The sequence below is a fragment of the Phytophthora ramorum genome (assembly GCF_020800215.1).
Source record: "Phytophthora ramorum isolate Pr-102 chromosome Unknown Phyram_PR-102_s0006, whole genome shotgun sequence".
Lineage (NCBI taxonomy): Eukaryota > Oomycota > Peronosporomycetes > Peronosporales > Peronosporaceae > Phytophthora > Phytophthora ramorum.
In genome coordinates, this window is record NW_027150652.1 from 1,438,318 (window position 1) to 1,458,882 (window position 20,565).

The window sequence follows — 20,565 nt, forward strand, 5'->3', positions numbered from 1 at the left end:
TAATTTGTTTGAAGCATATCCATCTAGCTCTCATCCATCTCCAAGGTAGTCGGGCGGGTATTTCGCCTGGTTTTTGAGCGTCGCTGAACAGCATGCAAGTGCATGGTGGCTATTTCTCGATCACGGTCGTACGGCGTATTTTGACAAACCAAGATGCGCTGAGCCGGCGTCTCCTTTCTAAGAGGAGCTAACAGTTTTGATTTGCGTGCCATTGACTGGATTGCTTTCGTGCGGACTAGCGCAGATGTAGTTGAAAGTACATCTGACTCGGGTGCTTGTTGTGGCATAATTGCTTCAAGTCTACGAGCAATTACAAGGGCGCAACAACGGTGATTAGCAGCGTTTGAGTGCGCACGTGCGATAAAAGCATTACAGCATGAAGCACTTACATCCGAGACTCCGAAAGGTGTCTGGTTACCCGAGGGGGCCGTTTTCTTGCAGGCACGGGCACCACCGACTTGGCGGGTTCTTGTTTATCGATGATTGGTGGCGCCTTAGCGTCTTTCGGTGATACTTTTTGCTGCTCACCCTTCTCCTCTTCCTCCGTTGTGTCACCAGATGGGTCGGATTCAGAGCCCACAGAGTCTTCTTCTGGGTTGTCTTGGAAATTGTCTGGAAGTGCAGCCTCGATCTCCCTGATCAAGTCGTCGTGATCAAGCAGCGAAAGCATCGACACATCATCGCCGGAAAATAATTGATCAAATTCAGAAGACAGACCTAGGAGTCGACTATTTTCCGGAGGTCGATTAAGCGATACAGGATCAAGGAGAGCCGATACTGGTCGCTGGGGCTGCACCCACGAAACAGGGACGCCTTGTTTGTTGGGCGAAAGCCGAGGTAGTTGGGCCAAACGGATGTTGCTGGTGCTGGTGCTGTCGTTGGCAGACACTAGTGGTACAAAGCTTTTGACTGGAATTGGAGGCTCCCGAGTATCTAAGATACGCTGCTGTGAGCATCCGTCGTCTTGCTCTGCTTTCGATCTGGCGGGGGTTCCAGGCAGCTTTGGTGACAGCAGCACAGTCACAGTGCTAGCACGCCGCAATGCTAGAACTTGCGAAAACGGAAGCAGCGCGTGACAGAACTTCAATCCGGCTACGTGTAGGTCAGCAGGGGTAAAGTGACGAAGGGATGGATTTAGCTGTTCCGTGAGATCGAATTCAAGGCGACTGCGGCTATTTGGTGCTGCTTGCTGGTTCAACTGCGACTTGTGTACGGTGGCATCGACACCGAAAAAGGAGGCTTCAAGCGTAAAACTGTGAAGTACCTGCATCTCGTTCCACACAACTACGCGCCCTGTGCCTCTTTTGGAGGCATTGGTCGAGAAGGTACAGTCACCAAAACTGTAGAATCCACCACGCGTGCAGTCACTCGTTTTGCAGAGGATATGTGGAAAGAGTCGAACACGTGCTGCTTCACTTCGGCTGCCAGTGTCGAATGGGCGGCAGCCGTAGAGGAATATATTTTTCTTGCGACTGTGCCCGTGGAGGTCGCAATAGAGACTCACCGGACGAGTCTTACAGACAGAAAGAAGCATTTTCTTGGTGGCAAAAATTGTCGGATGCAACTCACTCGAAGGATTGAGCCATCGTCGATTAAGATCTGTGCCGGCAAGCGAGCAGCGATAGTTGCCATGAATGACCCCGTCTGGGTTGAGCATCGGGACGACCTTGAACACGAAGTGGTGTCGTAAAAACCGTGCCTCAAGAGAGTTTCCCGTGAGGAAGTCGAGTATTCCATGCATGACAAAGCTGCTATTGCTCTCTCCTGGGTGAACCCGAGCGGTAAGCACGATAGCGGTACGCCGCCTTGTTACCAAATCCTTTTCATCATCTTGACTGAAATCAGTGATAGTGAGCAAGTCGCAGTTGTTGCCAGCGATCGTTTTGCACATCACACGTCGCTTGAAGTTGTTTCTGCGTTCGGGGTCTTTTTGCAGGGACAGTATGAAGCGCTGCAGCCGGGTATATGTGTAAGGGTAGCAGTGTGCAAAATACGCGACCAAGGGCTTGTCGTCGAATGCGTTGTGAGCCTGACTGGGAGAAGACAGCGCTGCTTCGGGGGATGATGGCACTTGAACTGGAAATTCGTGCACGAACGAGAGTGTGTAGTAGTTTCTCACTTTCCCCGTGCGGCGGTGTCGATAGGTGTCTGTGTTTTTGAAGTAGCACACGTTGACGCCTGAGTGATGCCAACCGCACTTGATCACGGCTGGGCTCTCGAGATAAACGGTAGGCAACATTCCGTCAGTATACAAGCTCGCCTTTTTGAGCATATTACGAATATTGAAGCGCACTTTCAAGGTTGCAGCGCCGCGTTCACGAGTTTGTCGAAGTAAAATTGCCGGAACTGTGACTCGGAAGAAGTACCATTGGATATGGCCATGGGTATTAACGTCGGTGTCTGCGTACAGGTCGTATTCAAAGTCAACGTCAACGAAAAACGGAAATGGCGTGGTAGACGTCTGTGAAGAGGGACCTTTTGAAGATGGCGACACGACAGACTCATTTGACGATCTCGTAGCAGGTTTAGCACCGGAAGAAGACTGCGAGCTGCGTAACACCAGCAACTCGTGACTCGGCGCATATCGACGTCCAAACACTCGATAGGCTCGATCCAAATTGCCGCTTTCAAAGGTAGCACTGAAACTCAACTCTTCAGGGCGGCTCAAGCTGCCAACCAAGGAAGTTGAGCCGCACTCCAGCTCCTTGTTCCGCTTGTAAACAAGTCGCGTCTCTAGACCAAAGCCGTGGCGTGGCGACTGGAAAAATTCGTTGTTCGTCATGTATTCACTTAGCATCCGGGAGCGTCTTGGGACCTCGGGAGGCACAGCAATGGAGCCTCGCTCGGCGTGCTGATGCGCTTCTGCTTCGTCCAGTGCAGATAAGTATGGTAAAGCGTAGCCGAAGCCAGTCTGTGTGGGCGTGTCGAACTCTTCCCACTCGTCATCGGGTGAAAGTGCGATAAGAGGTAGCGGCGGCGGCGTGCTGAGTACGGGGCCATGAGAGCGCTTTCGCACGAGTTTGTACGGTATCTCGGCGTACAGCTTTAAGCTCATGTTATCTGAACAATGAGACCCTTCGAATGGGTCGCAGCAACCGATCGATCCATGAACACCACGGAGTTCTGTTCGTATTGAAAATAGTTTACGCTCGTCACCTCCATTTATAAGCACTAGTCCTCACACTCGGGTGGACTTCGTGCACATTCCGGAGATCGCTCTTCTTGTCGGAACAGCGCTGGTGCTAAGCTTAGGCGGTGGCGAAGAGCACGACAGCCATCTGACCAATGTAGAAGTAGAGGAACTTGGACTGCTCATGGGTCACGTAGCACGCGACATTGCGTCCGACGCAGCAGTGCCACAGTAGCCCGTGGTATTTCTGCTCAAAGTGCTGCTTCACCTTAGCTGCGATCTCCTGCTCGTTCGTCTCCGTGCTCATCGCAACCTGCGCGACAGCAATCACCTCGTCCTGCAGCTCCTGATCCATCGTCGAGGTCTTCACCACGGGCTTCACTTGGGTCCCCATTGCGCTCTGCCTTCGCGTTTAGATACTGCTCTTGGTCCGCCGCTGAGCTCCCCGACCTTTCGCCCGATAGTGTCGCCGACAGCTCTCGATTTGGTCAGACGTCCGATGGTCGGCGGTTAAGTTGATCAGCGCCTCTGCATTTGGGCACCGACCGATACACCATGGAGACTTCCTCCGGCCTGAGTAAAAGTGCTTCGACGACAGACTTGACACCCCTGGCGGCGTCGCGACAAAAAGAGGAAGAGGCTGACAAGCGAATAGCTGTCTGCGATCTGGATGGAGCGCTGCAATGCCTGACCAAGGCCATCTTCTTGCGACCAGAGCATGCGCAACTGTACGCGAAGCGCGCGCAGGTGTATTGGGAGCTTTGCGACGTCAAATCGGCACTTGCGAATTACCGGAAGCTGTTCGCCGTGGACCCAGACCCTCCGCAGCGCATTAAGGACCAGCTCGCGGCGTTACTGGATCTCCACGCGTACTCGTTGTTGTCTTTAGGCGAGTCCCCGGACGTTGTGCTTGGTTATCTCAACGAGGCCATCCAGCTTAACGCACTGGACGAAGTCTACTGGCTGCACCGTGCGGTGGCAAACATTGAAGCTGGTTGTTTCGAGAAGGCCGTGCAGGACGTGGACCACTGCATTTGCCTCAATAGCCGCGACGTCGAGTACTTTGTGCTCCGTGCCAAGTTGCATTGGCGACTGCATATGCAAGAGAAAGCCACTGCCGACATTCATAAGGCAGCTCTCCTGCAACCCGACCACCCAGAAGTGCTTGGACATGAGCAGCGCTTGCTCAAGGAGTCTCAGACAATCTACGAGCAGGCTCGCACGCAGTTAATGGCCCATCAGTTTGAAGATGCCATCCAAAACCTTTCCAGGGCTACCGAAATCACACCCGAAGAAACCAAACTCTATTTGCTGCGTGCATCGGCCTACCGAGAACTTGGAGAGTACCACATGGCACTGCGAGACACTGAGAAAGCTCTTAGTTGCCATCGCCACCGAAAAGATGCCTTGCACACAATGCAGACGCAGCATCAACACCAATCTCCCCAAGACAACCATCAGGTGCCAATGTTGCGTCTCAATTCAGGACGGGATACCTCTCCCCAGTATTGCGACATGGCCAAGCAGCGCAGTCTCATCCTGAACGACATTGGTATTCGCTTCCTGCGACAAAAGTCGTATCAACTCGCTGTAAATGCCATGAACCAGGCTATTCGAGGGCAAATGGAGCTTGCAGATCTCTTTCGCGAGCAATTTGTCAGTCCACAGCACTTTCTTAATCGAGGAGACGCGTATCGGGGACTTGGCAATTTTCAAGCGGTACGAGTGCGACGTTGGCCCGAACGACTCTTGATTTCACGCTGACAAACCTGGTGGCTGGTGCTTTTATGATTCAGGCCTTGGCAGATTACCATCACGCATTAGAACTGCTTCCCGGAGACCAAAGTATTCAGTCCCGCGTTGCACTCGTGCATTACCAGTTTGGCGTAGAGCTGTTCAACCGAGCTCTATTTGACAAGGCGGAGCTGGAATTTGGCAACGCTATCGAGCAGGATTCGAACGTCCCGTCATACTACGTGAGAAGAGGAGACGCCGCAAGATATCTTGATAAACACCAAGCCGCATGTGAAGATTATCTGCAAGCGCTGCGACTGAACCCGAACGACTCAGAAACCCATGTAGGTTTTCATCTCGACGATGCTGGACATTTTTCCAGACTGACTGATGTCGTGTTCTTCTCTCACGCAGACAAAACTCCAGCAGTACAATGTAGCGCCACTGGCGGAAACGAGCAGCCAGCGCGTCCTCGAGCGTGCGAAGCCAGTCGCGTCGGCTCTAGCACGCTCACCGCAACAACGACGCTCGCAGAAGCTACAGGCTAACGTGAACGACGCTCGAAAATCCTTCAAGAAGACAAATCAGCGCGTACAGGATCTTTTCAACAATCGACCCACAGTGCCTCCACCTAGTATGAATACACTCAAGTGACTCGACCGAAACTTGATTAAATGTCCTTGTAGATGAGTTCGTACTGCGGAATGCGCGACTTTTCAATCGGACAGTTCACAATCGACTTGCCGCGCTTAGCACCGCGATAAATTACCTGCCCACACATGCAACAAGTCACACCAAACAGCCCAACAAGTGGGAAAGGAGCTGCAGGTTGACGCACCTCCACGAGATCAATGAAGTCCTGTTTCGTGCGGAAAGCGCCGATGAATTTGGTGTGGTCGGGGGTGCTGCTCCAGTGCAATAAAACATAATATATTAGTAGAGTGAAGGTTTCTGCATTATGCAAGAGTGCGGTAGCACGCACCCGTAGTCCACCTTCATGTGTTGACCGTTGACGAAGAAGAGGGTGGCAGGGACGAGCGTGATGTCGAAGTACTGACAGTAGATGGGCACTTGTTCCGCCTCCACGAGACACAGGCGAGCCATTTTGGACAGCTCGCGCTCGCACCTGGCCAGCTACGCGCAGCAGAGACGTCAGAACGAGCGCAACCCCAAGACACATAGACAGCATCTCCACCACGCACGATGTCGTCCTGCTGCAGACACACCGTGTCCGAGGCGCGACCGAAGCGAAGCACCAGCACGCGGTCCTTGGTGCCGCGGATAGCATCGTCCACTGTCGCCTTGCATTCAAGGTGCTCCAGCAAGAGCGACGCCATCGCTGGAAATATCGTATTGAAAATCCGACACGATGCATTTCCAACACGTAACCCGGGTACATTTGGTGTTATGTACACCAAACTTATATCTAAGTACGATGAATTTTGGCGCCAACGGCCTCACATCACATCCGAGTCCACCCAGCCAAAGACCATGGTGAACCTCACGCCCAACGCTGTGTCGATGCTGTACAACAAGCAGGCGCCCGACGGCTTCGAGCCGTGGCTGCAGATCATCGACACCAAGAAGATCAAGCCGGCTAGCGGCACGGGTGGCGATCGATACCGGTACGCGGCTTGTCTTTCCTCCGTGTGATGGAATCGACCCTGATGAGTAACTCGCTCTCTGTATGTGCAGCATCGTGCTGTCTGATGGCACATCCTACATCAGCGGAATGCTCGCGACGCAGCTGGCGCCGGTACGTCTAGAGCTCTAGAGCCCACCCCTCCCCCTCTAACCACCTGAACACCTCGCAGATGATGGAGAACGAAAGTCTCAAGACCAACTACGTGCTACAGCTCAAGGACTTCCTAGGTAACGAGGTGCAGGGCCGTCGGATCCTCATCGTGCTGAGCATTGGCGACATTGTGCCGGCTTTCGACCGCATTGGCGCCCCTCAGAACATCGAGGGAGCGAAAGGCCCGCCCATCCCTGCGGTTTCGGCCCCGCCTGCTGCTGCTCTTGGCGCGAGACCTGCTGCGCCTTCCTACCAGCAGCCCCAGGCCCCTGTCAATCACCAGCAGCCCCCTGCCGCCCCCTCGAGCTACGCGCCGCCTGCGAAACCGGCCCCATCAGCCTACAATCGGGGGCCCGTCGTGCGCCAGGACCCCAACGTTCGCCTCTCGGACATCCAGAGTCTGAACCCGTACGCGGGTGGCCGCTGGACCATCAAGGCGCGCGTGACGAATCGCCCACCGATCAAAAACTGGTCCAACGCACGCGGCTCCGGCAAGCTCTTCAGCGTTGACCTGCTAGATGCCAAGGGGGGCGAGATCCGTGCCACCTTCTTTAATGACGGCGTGGACAAGTTCTACGAGATGCTGCGTCCGGGCAACGTCTTTTACTTCGCGGGCGGCAAAGTCAAGATGGCCAACCGCCGCTTCTCGTCGGTAGACAATGACTACGAGGTGACGTTCGACCAGCACTCGGACATTTCTCCGGCACCAGAGGACAATCAGATCTCCCAGATGCACTACGTTTTCAAGAAAATCGCCGAGATCGAAACTGTGCCGGCCGAGGCGAACGTGGATGTCATTGGCATCGTTCGCGATGTAGGTCAAGTGAACGAGATCACGTCGAAGGCTGGCAAGCAGCTTTTCAAGCGTGATATTTCGCTTGTGGATGATTCCAACGCCGAGATCAAGTGCACCCTGTGGAATGAACGCGCAAAGGAGGATTGCTCCAACTGGATGAACCAAGTTGTGGCCATCAAAGGCTGTCGTGTGAGCGAGTACAACGGTCGATCGATCGGCACCACAATGGGGTCGAGCTTCACTGTCAACCCGACGATTCCTGAAGCTGGACACCTCGTCAGCTGGTTCTCCAACGGCGGCAACGCGGCTCAAACCAAGTCTCTTAGCACTGGCGGCGGTGGCTTTGGCGGCGGCTCTCTTGGTACTTTTGCTGAGCGTGCAGTCATCAACGATATCAAGGGCAAGCAGCTCGGCTTCGGCCAGAAGCCGGATTACATCACTGTGAAGGGCACGGTGAACTTCATCAAGCATGACACGGGCGTTTACTACCAGGCCTGCCCCAAGTGCCAGAAGAAGGTCATGGCTGATGTGGCACAAAATTACACTTGCGAGAAGTGTCAGACTTCCTACAGCACGTGCGAGAACCGCTACATTCTTTCAGTGGTGATGCTGGACCACACTGGCAGCACATGGACGACATGCTTCAACGACCAAGGCAAGGTGGTGATGAACGGCCGCACCGCAGATGAAATTGGCGAGCTGCGTGACACGAACCCGGCTCTTTTCGAATCAACTTTCAAGGATGCGTTGTTCAAGCAGTATGTTTGCCGGCTTCGTGTGAAGGCGGAGAACGTGCAGGAGGAGCTGCGTGTCAAGGCTAGTGTTACGAACCTGGAGCCTGTTAACTTCGTGCAAGAGTCTAAGGATCTGCTTCAAGCTATTGCCCAGTACAGTTAATCGGCTGGCGGGGGCGAACAAGAAACAAGAACGAACGCAGGCCAACCCCGGAAATCGTAACAGTTGGTCGTGCTTGGGCTGGTGCGAGCTAGTATTGACTGTTGTTAACTTTATGAATTCGTGTTTACCGGCTTTTAACGTGTGAGACTTTGGACAGAACTACTTTCCGCGAGCTCTCTGGCGGCTTCCGCGTAGTTGCTGCGAGGATCTACCATCATCAGCTGTGGTACTGGATTCGTCAGGATCGAGCTGTCGCCGTTGGGTCATGTAGAATGGTATGTTCTTCTGCACAAATGGATCTTCGATGAAAACGCTACATTCCGGTGTCACGTGTGTTGATGCCTTCCCGATAGCTGTACGGAAGGGCCCTCCAATCCATCTCAGCTTGCTCCGCTGCATTTATGACACATGCAGTCGTTAGATGATCGCAGGGCCGAACTATGCAAATGAGCTCATACCTGCTTGGCGACGGTGTCCTGTTCGTATGCGCTCACGTATGGCGCATCGTTCACCACCGAGTAGTAACCATTAACGAGATTTTTTTCCTCCTTGCGCATCTTAACAAAGCGGTGTTGCGCGCAGTAAGGCTTTTCCAGCTCGTTCTTCTGAGGAACGCGAACAATTCGCGGTGGTTTCGCTTGATATTGTGCATTTGGTGGAATCTCCTCCATCTCCGGACGGACCTCTGTGTTGTTGGAGCTTCCTTGTTGATCATTTCTGGCAGACTGAACTGCAGCAGTTTTGCTGCCTACCAGACTCGCACTCACATTGCTGATCGGTTGAATCAATCGATGCTCAGGTGTTGACGGGTAAGCTGACCTTGACGTCTGGATGCGCCTCGAAATGGCTTCATGCGGTCTCGAACGGTATGGACCTGCTGATACGGGGCGGCAGCGCTTCGGAGACGTCCTGCCAACCCCGATCCCTTCGTTGCCTTCGATTAGATGCCTGTTGTTGTTGTCAGGTGAAATCGTTTCTGTTCGAGAAGCATACGTGGCGCCGACGTGTTTGTTTTGAGCTAGAGCGAGCCTCTGCTTTAGTCGAGCAGACCCGCTGATTGCCGATACATAACTGCGGTCAATGTGAGCATGCACCCTGAGTTCATCATACTTTTTCAATGCGAAGTTGCGCAGCAGTGCTAGTGACTCTGGATATTCACCGCCTAACTCAAAATGCGACCCGAAACAATTTCCGAACTCCAACAGCATCGGGCCGCGATTACTATCAATGAGGACACGGTACTTGTTGCCACCCGTACTGGCAATTTTTTCATCTAGGTCCCACTTGCTTTTGCAGTTGAGGACCAGCTCTCGTAGTCGAGGAAACGTTGTGGTAATCACTGGGTGTTGGTTTGATACTTCGAGACGGATGCAGCAACGTTGCTCACCACGTTTGGCAAGGAAAAGTGGTTGACTGATTTGACCGACGGCTGTTTTTTTGCTGCCAGCACGGGCCGAGTTCGGTCGGGCCCCATAACAACGAGCGCTATCACTCGAGTGAAGAACGAGACCCGTGTTACCTTTCGGTATCCAGCTGTGTTCCCGTTCAGCAAACACGAAAAAGTCGCCGCTTTTGATGTCCAGTAGCACATTGTTGTCTCCGCCGCGTGGAGATACAAAACCGACAGGTATAGGTCCTTGCGGTGGCGGTGGGACATCCTGCAACTTATCAATAAGACTGCCTTTGCCGTCGTTGTTTATGACACGAAAGTGCTCACCCCCTGTAGAGCATAGGAAAGCTAACAGCGACGCACCGATACCACTGCCGAAGAAGCACTTCCCAGTCATCATGCACATTTTGGTCAATAGTGCGAGCTTGCGCATATTTGGTGCCCAGGGACTGGAATTTGCATCGCCATCCACGAATACGAAATCGAGCTGATCAAAGTTTGTGATGTTGTTGGGGTCAGCAAACTCCGAATGGAGCTCAAACAGAAACGAGTCAAGATTGCTACGGTGCTTCTCCTACAACAACAAATACGCAGTATTCCCGAGATTAGTTGACTGATCGTTTTATAAGAACACAGTTCCAGGCAGTAAGTACCAGGACTTCGACTCGTGTCACTTCAGCTTTCTGCAGCTCCCTCACCACACGAGTGACATGGCGTCGGAATTGCTCAAACCTTTCTCGGCCGCGCTTGCTCGAGGCTGGGTAGGCGTTCACGAGTAGCACCCTCATCGGTCAATGTACTCGCAAGCGGCTTGAAATGTGTTTGAAGAGGCATCTTGGATTTAGCTTGACAGGAATAGCCTTGATTGTCTTTGGGGCGACAGCACTTGTTGGATGGAGTAGGAACAGGTCATGAACAACTCCGACACGTACCCAGAGTGGCCCGGTGGTCTCGGTGATCCAAGAGTGAGCGCTCATGGACCACCTGTACCGCGGGCGGCGATCAATCGCCACGAAGTCATCGCCAAATTCAGAGCCCGAGAAGAAATTTCGTCAGAAAGCAAGCCTACAGTCCTCAAAAAGCGTCCGCATCTCCGTCAATTCCAGGGCATTGAGTTTCCACCGGTATACAGCCAGCTAGGTTTGCCTTCCTTGTTCAAGAAACCTGACATTGTTGGTTTCCTTTTTTGCACGTGTGACTAGAGTCGATGTAGTTTCCACTTCCACTGCCACGGTGCGCTGGCCACGAAACAATGCCACAGTTGTGCCAAGTGCGAGTCATGCCAGTGTATTTATTTTGGCGATACACACTAACATTTTTCCTGAAGGTTCGATGAAAGTCAGCTAGGATACTACTGCGATGCATGTTTCGCTGCTCGGCATCCTGACTATCGACTACCTCACTCTTGGACTGCGATTCAAGGTGCAGACTGCTTATAAGACCATATCTGACAAATTGCTAACTAAAGTACTTCCTCATCACAGACGCCACTAATCAGGAAGAAGAATGGGTAGCGCACATCACGAGGTTCGTAGGAAAGCTTCCGTTGCCCTAGCTTCGATTTTAACAACGTTTAATTTTGCTGCAGACACCACCTTGAGCAGGATGCAGCGGAGCTGAAATTGCTGCTCTCTGATACACAGGCGTTCTTAGCGCGCTCTCCTCCACCCAAGAAGCGCGTGCAACTTTCTTCTACTGAAGAAGACTTCACACTGCAGCCTTCTTCTTCAAGCTCGATCGATTTTAAGAAGACTTACACCACGGTTTCCAGGATATATGGCACTCTTAAAGGCTTAGTAGAGCAAATTCACGAACAGCTCGAGCAGAAGCCACCGCTGACCCGTGAAGAAGCGCTCGCAAGAATCCAATCCATGTGGAAAATTCGTAGAGCACGAAAGCAGCTCAAAGCACTAGTCCGGGATGTCTACGCCAGCTTCGAAGACCCGACGACGGGGCAAACATATTACTACAACAAGTACACCCAGGAAACACAATGGACGAAGCCTGTCGCCCTCGGAAACGAAGCTTTGGCAGATTCAACCGTTAACAAGAAGAAGAAAATCAAGGTGCTTTTCGCTTCGAGGGAGGAAGAGGAACGCCAAGCAGCCTCAAAGCTGCAAGCGATGGCACGTTCTCATTTCGCGCGCCGCCACATGAGAAAACTGATCTCATCCGTATACGAGAAAATATGGGATGCCCATACTCAGCGATTCTACTACCATAACACCAGGACAAAAGAAGTCAAGTGGGAGAAGCCTCGCTGGGTGAGTGACGAAGACTTGTTAACACCTCGCACACGATTCAAGCTGCAGAAAGACGTGGAGGAGCGGCCAGAACAAAAAAGGCAAACTGTAAACGAACGCAGTGAACCATTGACCTCAGAAGAAGCTGCGTGCATGCTGCAGCGCGCATATCGACGCAAGGCGGGCTTTCGAAACTTACTTCGGATGTCCCGCGCAGTCTACGAGCGGATTTACGATCCGGAGCAAGGGCTATATTACTACCACAACACTCGCACGAAGGAGACGACGTGGGAGAAGCCTCTGCTGCTGCGTGGGGCGGAGTCGGACGTGTTCACACCTCGGACGCGGCAGAAAAAACTTCAGTCACTGATGAACGGAACAGCGTCGAGGGAACCTCGTCAATGGACTGAAGAGGAGGCAGCAACGCGACTGCAAGGACTGTACCGGGCAAAGAAGGCGAAGGAAGAGCTGGGCGCGAGGCTGGTGCAGCGCTTCAAGCAGGCGGTCGACCCCAGCTCTGGCCAAGTGTACTATGTGAACCTGTTGACGCAAGACGTGAGCTGGGATCCTCCAGCGCTGGTACTTCGATCCGGAGTCCAAATTGAGACCTTCGAGGAGTGAGTAACGCCTCTGAAACATAGGTAGATTCACAATTTAGCTACCTCATAGCCATTCCCAAATGCTGCCGCGGTGGCTGCTTCTGCTCGTGTGGGGCGCCGTCTTCTCTGGCTGTACATCGACAGCTGATGTCTACTCGCAAGAAGCGCTTGTCGGCGGCTCCCCACTGGAGCCTTCGGCCGACTCGGCGTGCGAAGTCGACGAGATCCAGCTGGCGTCCGACGGGACGATCGCACAGTGGGGCCTGGCGCTGGGCACTCGCGTCGCGCCCAACATGACTGTGAATGGCACCGTGATCCCCACCAGCTACATTTTTTACCATTTGTGTGTGGCTCGCCACGAACACGAGCACCTCATCACGGTGGAGTTGTTGTGCAACGACGACGACGTGTCCGAGGGCGGCGACGCCAACCTCTACCTCTCCAGCGAGGTCAAGTATCCGCGCATGGGCCACTCCTCGTGGATCGCGCAGCGACCTGGCAACGAGCTCATCAAGCTCTACACGTATCTCGACGGGTTCCCGCGCAAGGACGAAGAGGGCGGCAGTCGCTGGATCGCGCTGCACATCGGAGTCTATGGCCCTCGCGCCATCGCTACGCGCTACGACTTGACTGTGTCTGTCACAGACTTGCCAATAACCCGGGACATTCTAGCGAGAGAGGAATTCTACACAGAACAACACAAGCAGGCTCGAAAGCCGTGGTTGCGCCGGGGATAGCTCTTCTACAAGTTGCCAACACCTCAATAACAGGAGCTAGCTAAACCTACTTACAGACTGATGATTCTTTGGAAAGGGTGGTGTTAAAAAACACCAGGAAATGTAGCTCCAAGTCAGTATCCTGCTATCCTGGCATCTCATTACGGGACGCTAGACAGAAGAACACCATTTGAAAGCGAGTTGTAGGATCCGTGAGCACACGGCTCAAGAAGAATCCAATGCGGTCAGCGGGAATGCGCTTATCCGCCGAAGCCGTACAGGGTGCGGCCCTGACGCTTGAGGGCGTACACGACGTCCATGGCCGTCACGGTTTTGCGGCGAGCGTGCTCCGTGTAGGTGACCGAGTCGCGGATAACGTTCTCGAGGAAGACCTTGAGCACACCACGCGTCTCCTCGTAGATGAGGCCAGAGATACGCTTCACACCGCCACGACGTGCGAGACGACGGATAGCGGGCTTGGTGATGCCCTGGATGTTGTCGCGAAGAACCTTGCGGTGACGCTTGGCGCCGCCCTTGCCGAGTCCCTTGCCTCCTTTGCCACGTCCAGACATGTTGCTTGAGTTGGTTGTTTGCTTGCTTCTTGGTTGGAAGATTGCAGAATGAGCTGCTGGAAGGAGCCTCCGACGCAAATCCGCGGCACTGGCTGCGCGTCGTTCGGTCCTTTCCCGCCTATGTATTCTGCGCGCCAAGTTGGCCTCAAGACACTACGCTGTTGTCCCCGCTTTCTCGTCGCTCATTGGACGAGGTAGAGGCAACTTGGTTTCCGTGGGCTGATTGGTGGAACAACCGAAGATGCCTCTCCTACTGGCCAAAAATGCGTCCCCAGGCCGTGCGATTGGTGGAGCACCCTCTTCCGCCGACGTTTCGGGCCTCTCTGTGGTCTGGTCTTCGACACCGTTTGAACGGCACCTGCCGAGTCATTCCCCAATTTGCTCCGCTCTCAACACCCGACCGCACCGCAAACCTCCAAGTCGAAATGGCTCGTACCAAGCAGACCGCCCGCAAGTCCACCGGTGGCAAGGCCCCGCGCAAGCAGCTCGCCACCAAGGCTGCCCGCAAGTCGGCCCCCGCCACGGGCGGCGTCAAGAAGCCCCACCGTTACCGCCCGGGTACGGTCGCTCTGCGTGAGATCCGTCGCTACCAGAAGTCGACGGAGCTTCTGATCCGCAAGCTGCCGTTCCAGCGTCTGGTGCGTGAAATCGCCCAGGACTTCAAGACGGACCTGCGCTTCCAGGGCTCTGCCGTCCTTGCCCTGCAGGAGGCTGCTGAGGCCTACCTCGTGGGTCTGTTCGAGGACACGAACCTGTGCGCCATCCACGCCAAGCGTGTCACGATCATGCCCAAGGACATCCAGCTGGCCCGCCGCATTCGTGGCGAGCGCTCGTAAGTTGTCTACTATCCTCGGATAGTGGCAATGGCTCGCTAAGGGTTTGCTCACGTATGTGACGAGCCCGTCCTACTCAGTTGGCTCTCATGAGCTGACTAACTTTTCATACTGGTGTTTTTTAACACCACCCATTCTGAAAGAAACCAAAACGGTAGCTTACTTGTGTAGAGAGGTAGGTCGTGTACTGTAGACCCTAACGAAGATGAGTGGCATTGTACTAGTCTGCTCTTTTATTTTAGGGCTAGCATGGCCAACGCCGCAGTAGATGATGAGTGTTTGGAAATGCACTACAGAGTCTGCAGTGCGTGCATAAAGAATTCCAGATGCACATGGTATCAATAGTTGAAGCGATTCATACAATGTGGATCTATGCTCGCAATCGCTGGGACGAATCAAACTTCACTCCGCAGGCTACACAGCTACAGAAGGATACAATGAGCAAAGAAGGTAAGTAACATGTACCAGTCGAAGCAACACTCGCTGCAAGACACGTACGCAAAGTCGTCTTCCGTGGCGACAGCAGTCTGCAGGCAGTAGTAGCAGTACACGTGCTTGCACGATGTGATGTACGGCGTCTGCGGCGGGGAAATACCACATAGGCAGCACTGCGACGCGCGAGCACCGGCTGCAGGCAAACTTCCTTGCAACACCGCGCTCGTGCGCAAGCTACTCCACGTTAAGAAGGGCAGGGCAAAGCTGCCGAATTCCTGGATGCACGAAAAACACAAGTTAGATACTTGCCACGCCTAATATCTCCCAAAAAGCTACATGTAGCAACAACGTACCATCACTCCGTCCCACAGCAACTGGCGGGTCATGTACTCAAAGTTAATCGACCGAGGTGCCGTTGATGACGAGATACTTTCCTGTAACACGAGCACGATAACAATGGTGAACAAAACACCTCTACGAATTCAAGCCCAGCTCCTGCATCGTACCATTTTCATTCCGAGGCACCTCTCAGGCAGCGAGCGATATGTACCCTTGCGCAAGAAGACGAGCAGGTTCACGAATTGGCACGTGATCACAAGCGTCTCCAACTTCTTCAGCACCGCCAACACCCGCTCACGCGAAGTTTCGCCTTCGTCGGATGCATCGACACCACTTCTGGTTGTCCATCGGGCAGACGAGAGGTACCGAAACAAACGCTTCCACACGTACGGCACCCCCACTGACAACAAAAAGAAGGCGCCAACGCGTTGTCGAGACAGCAAGTGTGGTGCATATCGAACGTTCTCCAGCTTCATGCCCGGCGTCGGCTGCAATAAGAGCATCAACAGTGCTAACCGTCAGAGATACATCGCCAACATGAAAAGCAACAGCACCCTGTACCCTTCCGAGGCCTGTGGTGAATGCGAACAGCAGCGCCCCAAGCACTGCATCAATCTCAGGCTTGATGCGGTCCACGACACCAGGCTCAAACATGCTGAACATGCTCTTCATGGGCGTCTTGAGCAGCCCGAGGATCTCCGAGTCCAGGATCAGCGCGTCCCACTTGTTCACGCGGAGGTTACTCGACGGGCTGCGTAGTGATTGGTACGGGACGTGCAATGCGGGGTCTCTATCGTCCTTGGAGGCAGCCGCGCGACTTTCCTGCAGCGCTGCTGCCGCTGCCTGCACGTGGGGCTGCATGGCTTCTGCTTGAGGTAGGTTCCGGTTTTGGTTCTGGTTGACGCAGCTAATGGTACAGTATCGTTGATTTTACAATAGTGACCCTCCTATCAATAGGCTTCAATTCCGAAGAGGTGTAGACTGGCATGATGTCGATTCGGACGCTTCTTGCGCTCGCTCTGATGCTTGCAGCTGGAACGGAGGCGACACAGGAGCACGGACATATTCGCAGTGATGATTCCATGGCGATGGTCCTGTCTGCAAATGCACTGGAGGAGGCCGATGACTCGTGCGATGCCACAAATGGCCAAGGCTGCCAGCGTCAACTGACGGAGCAAGACGAGCGACGCCAGCAAGCTCCTCCGGAGTTCGTGCCCACGCATGAATGGCAGGATATCCTGCCGAACCAAGCGATCCCTCCGGTACGTCGTCAACACTCATCGAATGCTTACAGTCTGCTAAGAATCTCACTTGCCTCACAGGGTTTGTACATCCGCGTCAACCTCGAGACTGGCAAGAAAGAAGCCAAACTTCTCGACTAGATTGCTGCGCTATTGCGGCTTCAGTTTAGCTATGACTAACACTTATAATATCAGCACGAAAGAGATCTTGACCTTCACACCCTAAATGCAGCACTGCTCGCTTCAGCAACGCGTGGATCTCTTCGCCCCCACGCCTCTGCTAACAGCGGTGCGTGTGCGAGCACGCTTGAGCGAGCAGGTCTCGGGTGGAAGAACGACACTCGTTCCTGTTACAAGGAGACACTCGGTGGCGTCAAATGGAAGCGGGCCTCTCACCAACGCAACTCCCATGTTCGAGCCGACCCACGACTGGAAGGAAATTTTACCCAACCAAGTGCTGCCAGCGGTACGTGGGGAACAGCTAAACAAGCAGCCTTACACGCATTTAATAACCGAACTAACACAATGCGTATCGCTGATCAGGGGCTTCACATCCGTGTGAACCTTCAAACAGGCAAGAAGGAGGCGAAATTTCTCGACTGAAAGCCAGCTCGACGTAATATCTAAACATGGTCCTGTGCCAGAGTTCCTAGTAAATGCACACCTGCACTCCGTGCAAACACAACGCTGCTTGAGCTTCAGCCACGTGTCGCCGGCGGCCAAGAAAGCCACAAGAACAGGCATTCGAGAACACTTCCAATGTGGTGTATACCACATAACCCATTTTTGACCACGTATCCACGTCAGCAAGTTGCTGTCATTTTCAGTTGACCACCGGATCACACCTTTGCCTACAACCATGCCACCGAGAAACTCACGACTGCGCCGGTTCCTGCTGCTGACAGCGGCTGCAGTGGCTATTGCACTGTCAGTCAGCGTTGCCTCCGCCGAGGTCTCCGTTGACGTTAATGCAGCATCGAAGAGCACCGCCAAGGTGCCTGAGTTTGTTGCCACGAACGAGTGGCAGGAGCTGCTTCCTGGACAGGGCGTGCCACGGGTGAGTGATTTTGCTGGATGCTGTGCAAGTTGATCATCGTATTGACGACATTTTGATGCGGTTGGGATATAGGGACTTCACGTTCGCTTGAACCTGGAGACCGGCAAGCGCGAGGCAAAGCTGGTTGATCCTAACGAAGACGATACGGAGTCTATGCGCTCGGTGGTCGTTGACCCTAATGCGATGCAGACGACGGTGACGGTTTCCACGGATATCTCCGGCGATATTGTGACGGACGAGAGCGAAGACGACGCGCTCACTGTTGTTGACGAAGAAATTCCCGAGGAGGAGGTCAGTGGTGCTATTGTTGACGTTGGTACCGATGATACTGAGGCGCCAGAAGGAGCTGAGCCAGCCGAGCCGAACTGGAACCACGACAAAATCTACGAGGTGCTGCAGGCGTTGCCCGAGCCGCCCAAGGTGGAGGGTATGGACATCCACGAAGCGCATGAGAAGCTATCTCCTGCCGAGTTCCGACAGCAGATCGTTACCCTCTGGAAGAAGCGCCAAGCCGAGCTGAAAGAGGCGCTTGAGTCGCTTCAGGACGACGCCAAGTATCTGGGTAAGCTGTTCGAACAATTCAAGGAAGCAGAGCAAAATGGCGATACAGAGGGCCAACTATCGGTGCTCGAGGTGCTCGAATGGGAAGTGCAGGATCTGGATAAGACTCACGTCTTCAACTTTATTGGCGGTTTCGGCATCATTGCTGAGTACCTGAATTCAACCATCTTGCCTATCCGTGCGCACGCGGCATGGGTGGTTGGGTCGGCGGCTAAGAACTACAAGGATGGGCAAGAGTGGGCTATTGACGCTGGTGTCATGCCAAAGCTGGTTGACTCGTTAACCTTGGAAGTTCCCAGCTCCGAGGCAGAGGCCAAGGATGTCCTGGAAGTCAAGAAGAAAGCGATCTACGCTTTGTCATCCATTGTGCGATCCAATGAGCGCGGACAACGACTGTTCTCGCTTCACAAAGGACCAGAGCTTCTTGCTGGACTGTTTGACGATGCACACCCCGCCAAACTTCAGTTGAAGGTAAGATGAGTTTTGCGATCGACCTTGTTGAATTGCTTTTGCTGGAGTGTTAACCGCACGCTCTGAATTTGCTATGACACAGGTACTTCTGTTTGTGTACGACCTACTAGCTGAAGCTGCGGAGAGCAAGTCGAACGCCAGTGAGGAGCCGCCTGCTTTGGTTGAGCTGGAAAAGGTGTTTCAGTCTGCGGAATGGTGCGAGCGCTTTTCAACGACCTTCGTCAAAATGGTGCGTGGATGTGTTCTGCTTGCCGCGTGTTGATATTTGTGGTGCCGAGTTTTACTCACGTTTATTTGGGTACAATCCAGGCTCCTCTTCTAGTTCATCGTGAAGTGCTCGAATTGGTGGACGGTATGCGTCACCAGCTTCCCAGGTGCCAGGAGGTGCATCAGGCGTCAGGTGTCAAGACAGTGGTGGAGAAAGTTGCCAATGCTGTTGCCGGCGACGAGGAGATCGACGCAGATGAAAAAAACGAACTAGCGCTATTTTTTCAGGATTTCCTGGGACGCGTGTGAGTCAGCCAGCAGAGTACCGGCAGTGAGGATCATCCCCTAAATATTAAGCCTACATTAGATTGCAAGAGTCAACTTTCCTTTTTCAAGTGAACCCCAGAGTTCACCGGCAAAGGGAGAATGGCGGGTTCGATCCAAGGTTAAAGGATCTTGTCACGAATTTGTATGGCAGTATCGCTAGGCAAGGTAATGAATGACCTGCTGCGGTTCTCCCTTTGCCGGTGAACTGTACGCGACTACGTATTTCTCTGTTCCATATACTATGCAGTAATAAATACTATAATTGTAGTACTATTCGATCTGATGGAAGTGTTTGATCATCCCTCGTGCTCGGATCAAAGAACGTAATATATCTTCGTGGCGCTCAGAGCCTGCAACATCCCCACCGACATCACGGGCAGTGGGAGTTGATAAAGAGGCTCGTAATTAAACTCTGCCGCGTAGATTGAAGCGCATTAGAACAACTAATATGCAGCTAAGAGACTACGTGACACCACTAAATGCTGTAGTGGCAGATAAACCGCATATTTCAGTTCCTACACCGATAAAGGAAACGTGACCAAGCCCACATCCTAAGCAGAGGGAGTGCGCTCTAAAACAGAATACGAAGTACTCTTAAAGAATGAAACTTGGACCATTGAACAACTTCCAGCAGGAAGAAGGGCACTTGGCTGCCATTGGATTTTTGATGTTAACTACAAGGCGGATGGATCGGTCGAACGATTCAAAGCTAGATTGGCAGTTCAAGGTAATACACGAACTTACGGTATTGACTATCAAGAGGTATTTGCACCCGTAGCCCACTATGAGACCCCTTTGACAATTCGTAGCGTTAGCTACTATCTTAGGGCTCGACCTGCACCAAATGAACGTGTCTACCGCATTCTTGAATGGGGTGCTGGCTGAGAGCTTTTATATGACTCAACCGCTGGGTTTAAAAAAAGTCTATACGCCTAAAGCAGGTCCCTCGAATTTGGTGTGAACTATTTAGGCTTTTTCAGATGCACGAAAGAGCATTGCTTATATCTAAAAAGTCTGTGTGTGGGAGGGGGGGGTAAGACCTCAGGTACGCCGAAGCTCTCCGGGTTCACCACCTGCGTGGCCACGGCCATGACGAGCGTCGACGAGGCATCAACTCTTGATGCTCGACCATCATTCCATGTTGCACATGCATTTGTCGCGCCGCGCCGAGGACACGGTCCACCCGCGACAGTGACTCGCGCTCATGGCGCGCTGCCTTTGG

The 20,565-nt window shown here is 53.3% G+C and overlaps 13 protein-coding genes across 13 annotated transcripts; 7 read left to right on the forward strand and 6 right to left on the reverse strand.

Annotated features, from left to right (window-relative positions):
- Nucleotides 1–385: 385 nt before the first annotated feature.
- Nucleotides 386–3,055, reverse strand: KRP23_7315 (Cytosolic carboxypeptidase 3; the record flags this gene model as incomplete). The annotated part of the gene is made up of 2 exons (XM_067892614.1): nt 386–612; nt 1,570–3,055. 2 exons carry the CDS (start codon nt 3,053–3,055, stop codon nt 386–388), a joined length of 1,713 nt encoding a protein of 570 aa, XP_067744476.1.
- A 193-nt stretch (nt 3,056–3,248) lies between these two features.
- On the reverse strand, nt 3,249–3,524 carry KRP23_7316 (Dynein light chain 2, cytoplasmic; the record flags this gene model as incomplete). Its single annotated transcript, XM_067892615.1, has 1 exon — nt 3,249–3,524. The coding sequence occupies one exon, from the start codon at nt 3,522–3,524 to the stop codon at nt 3,249–3,251; it is 276 nt and encodes a 91-aa protein (XP_067744477.1).
- A 161-nt stretch (nt 3,525–3,685) lies between these two features.
- Nucleotides 3,686–5,518, forward strand: KRP23_7317 (Tetratricopeptide repeat protein 16; the record flags this gene model as incomplete). The annotated part of the gene is made up of 3 exons (XM_067892616.1): nt 3,686–4,849; nt 4,927–5,208; nt 5,279–5,518. 3 exons carry the CDS (start codon nt 3,686–3,688, stop codon nt 5,516–5,518), a joined length of 1,686 nt encoding a protein of 561 aa, XP_067744478.1.
- Nucleotides 5,519–5,534: 16 nt separating this feature from the next.
- Nucleotides 5,535–6,201, reverse strand: KRP23_7318 (Thioredoxin-like protein 4B; the record flags this gene model as incomplete). Its single annotated transcript, XM_067892617.1, has 4 exons — nt 5,535–5,633; nt 5,703–5,769; nt 5,847–5,998; nt 6,067–6,201. 4 exons carry the CDS (start codon nt 6,199–6,201, stop codon nt 5,535–5,537), a joined length of 453 nt encoding a protein of 150 aa, XP_067744479.1.
- Nucleotides 6,202–6,355: 154 nt separating this feature from the next.
- On the forward strand, nt 6,356–8,352 carry KRP23_7319 (Replication protein A 70 kDa DNA-binding subunit; the record flags this gene model as incomplete). Its single annotated transcript, XM_067892618.1, has 3 exons — nt 6,356–6,489; nt 6,560–6,620; nt 6,679–8,352. The coding sequence occupies 3 exons, from the start codon at nt 6,356–6,358 to the stop codon at nt 8,350–8,352; spliced, it is 1,869 nt and encodes a 622-aa protein (XP_067744480.1).
- A 452-nt stretch (nt 8,353–8,804) lies between these two features.
- Nucleotides 8,805–10,530, reverse strand: KRP23_7320 (uncharacterized protein; the record flags this gene model as incomplete). Its single annotated transcript, XM_067892619.1, has 2 exons — nt 8,805–10,316; nt 10,396–10,530. The coding sequence occupies 2 exons, from the start codon at nt 10,528–10,530 to the stop codon at nt 8,805–8,807; spliced, it is 1,647 nt and encodes a 548-aa protein (XP_067744481.1).
- Nucleotides 10,531–11,101: 571 nt separating this feature from the next.
- On the forward strand, nt 11,102–12,606 carry KRP23_7321 (uncharacterized protein; the record flags this gene model as incomplete). Its single annotated transcript, XM_067892620.1, has 3 exons — nt 11,102–11,164; nt 11,241–11,269; nt 11,331–12,606. The coding sequence occupies 3 exons, from the start codon at nt 11,102–11,104 to the stop codon at nt 12,604–12,606; spliced, it is 1,368 nt and encodes a 455-aa protein (XP_067744482.1).
- Nucleotides 12,607–12,664: 58 nt separating this feature from the next.
- On the forward strand, nt 12,665–13,321 carry KRP23_7322 (uncharacterized protein; the record flags this gene model as incomplete). Its single annotated transcript, XM_067892621.1, has 1 exon — nt 12,665–13,321. The coding sequence occupies one exon, from the start codon at nt 12,665–12,667 to the stop codon at nt 13,319–13,321; it is 657 nt and encodes a 218-aa protein (XP_067744483.1).
- A 239-nt stretch (nt 13,322–13,560) lies between these two features.
- On the reverse strand, nt 13,561–13,872 carry KRP23_7323 (Histone H4; the record flags this gene model as incomplete). Its single annotated transcript, XM_067892622.1, has 1 exon — nt 13,561–13,872. One exon carries the CDS (start codon nt 13,870–13,872, stop codon nt 13,561–13,563), a length of 312 nt encoding a protein of 103 aa, XP_067744484.1.
- Nucleotides 13,873–14,297: 425 nt separating this feature from the next.
- Nucleotides 14,298–14,708, forward strand: KRP23_7324 (histone H3; the record flags this gene model as incomplete). Its single annotated transcript, XM_067892624.1, has 1 exon — nt 14,298–14,708. The coding sequence occupies one exon, from the start codon at nt 14,298–14,300 to the stop codon at nt 14,706–14,708; it is 411 nt and encodes a 136-aa protein (XP_067744485.1).
- Nucleotides 14,709–15,075: 367 nt separating this feature from the next.
- KRP23_7325 (Peroxisome biogenesis protein 2) lies at nt 15,076–16,340 on the reverse strand (the record flags this gene model as incomplete). The annotated part of the gene is made up of 5 exons (XM_067892625.1): nt 15,076–15,127; nt 15,204–15,415; nt 15,494–15,574; nt 15,647–15,967; nt 16,041–16,340. 5 exons carry the CDS (start codon nt 16,338–16,340, stop codon nt 15,076–15,078), a joined length of 966 nt encoding a protein of 321 aa, XP_067744486.1.
- Nucleotides 16,341–16,465: 125 nt separating this feature from the next.
- KRP23_7326 (Nucleotide exchange factor Sil1) lies at nt 16,466–16,861 on the forward strand (the record flags this gene model as incomplete). Its single annotated transcript, XM_067892626.1, has 2 exons — nt 16,466–16,741; nt 16,802–16,861. 2 exons carry the CDS (start codon nt 16,466–16,468, stop codon nt 16,859–16,861), a joined length of 336 nt encoding a protein of 111 aa, XP_067744487.1.
- Nucleotides 16,862–17,579: 718 nt separating this feature from the next.
- KRP23_7327 (Nucleotide exchange factor SIL1) lies at nt 17,580–19,325 on the forward strand (the record flags this gene model as incomplete). Its single annotated transcript, XM_067892627.1, has 4 exons — nt 17,580–17,777; nt 17,850–18,809; nt 18,892–19,038; nt 19,119–19,325. The coding sequence occupies 4 exons, from the start codon at nt 17,580–17,582 to the stop codon at nt 19,323–19,325; spliced, it is 1,512 nt and encodes a 503-aa protein (XP_067744488.1).
- Nucleotides 19,326–20,565: the final 1,240 nt, after the last annotated feature.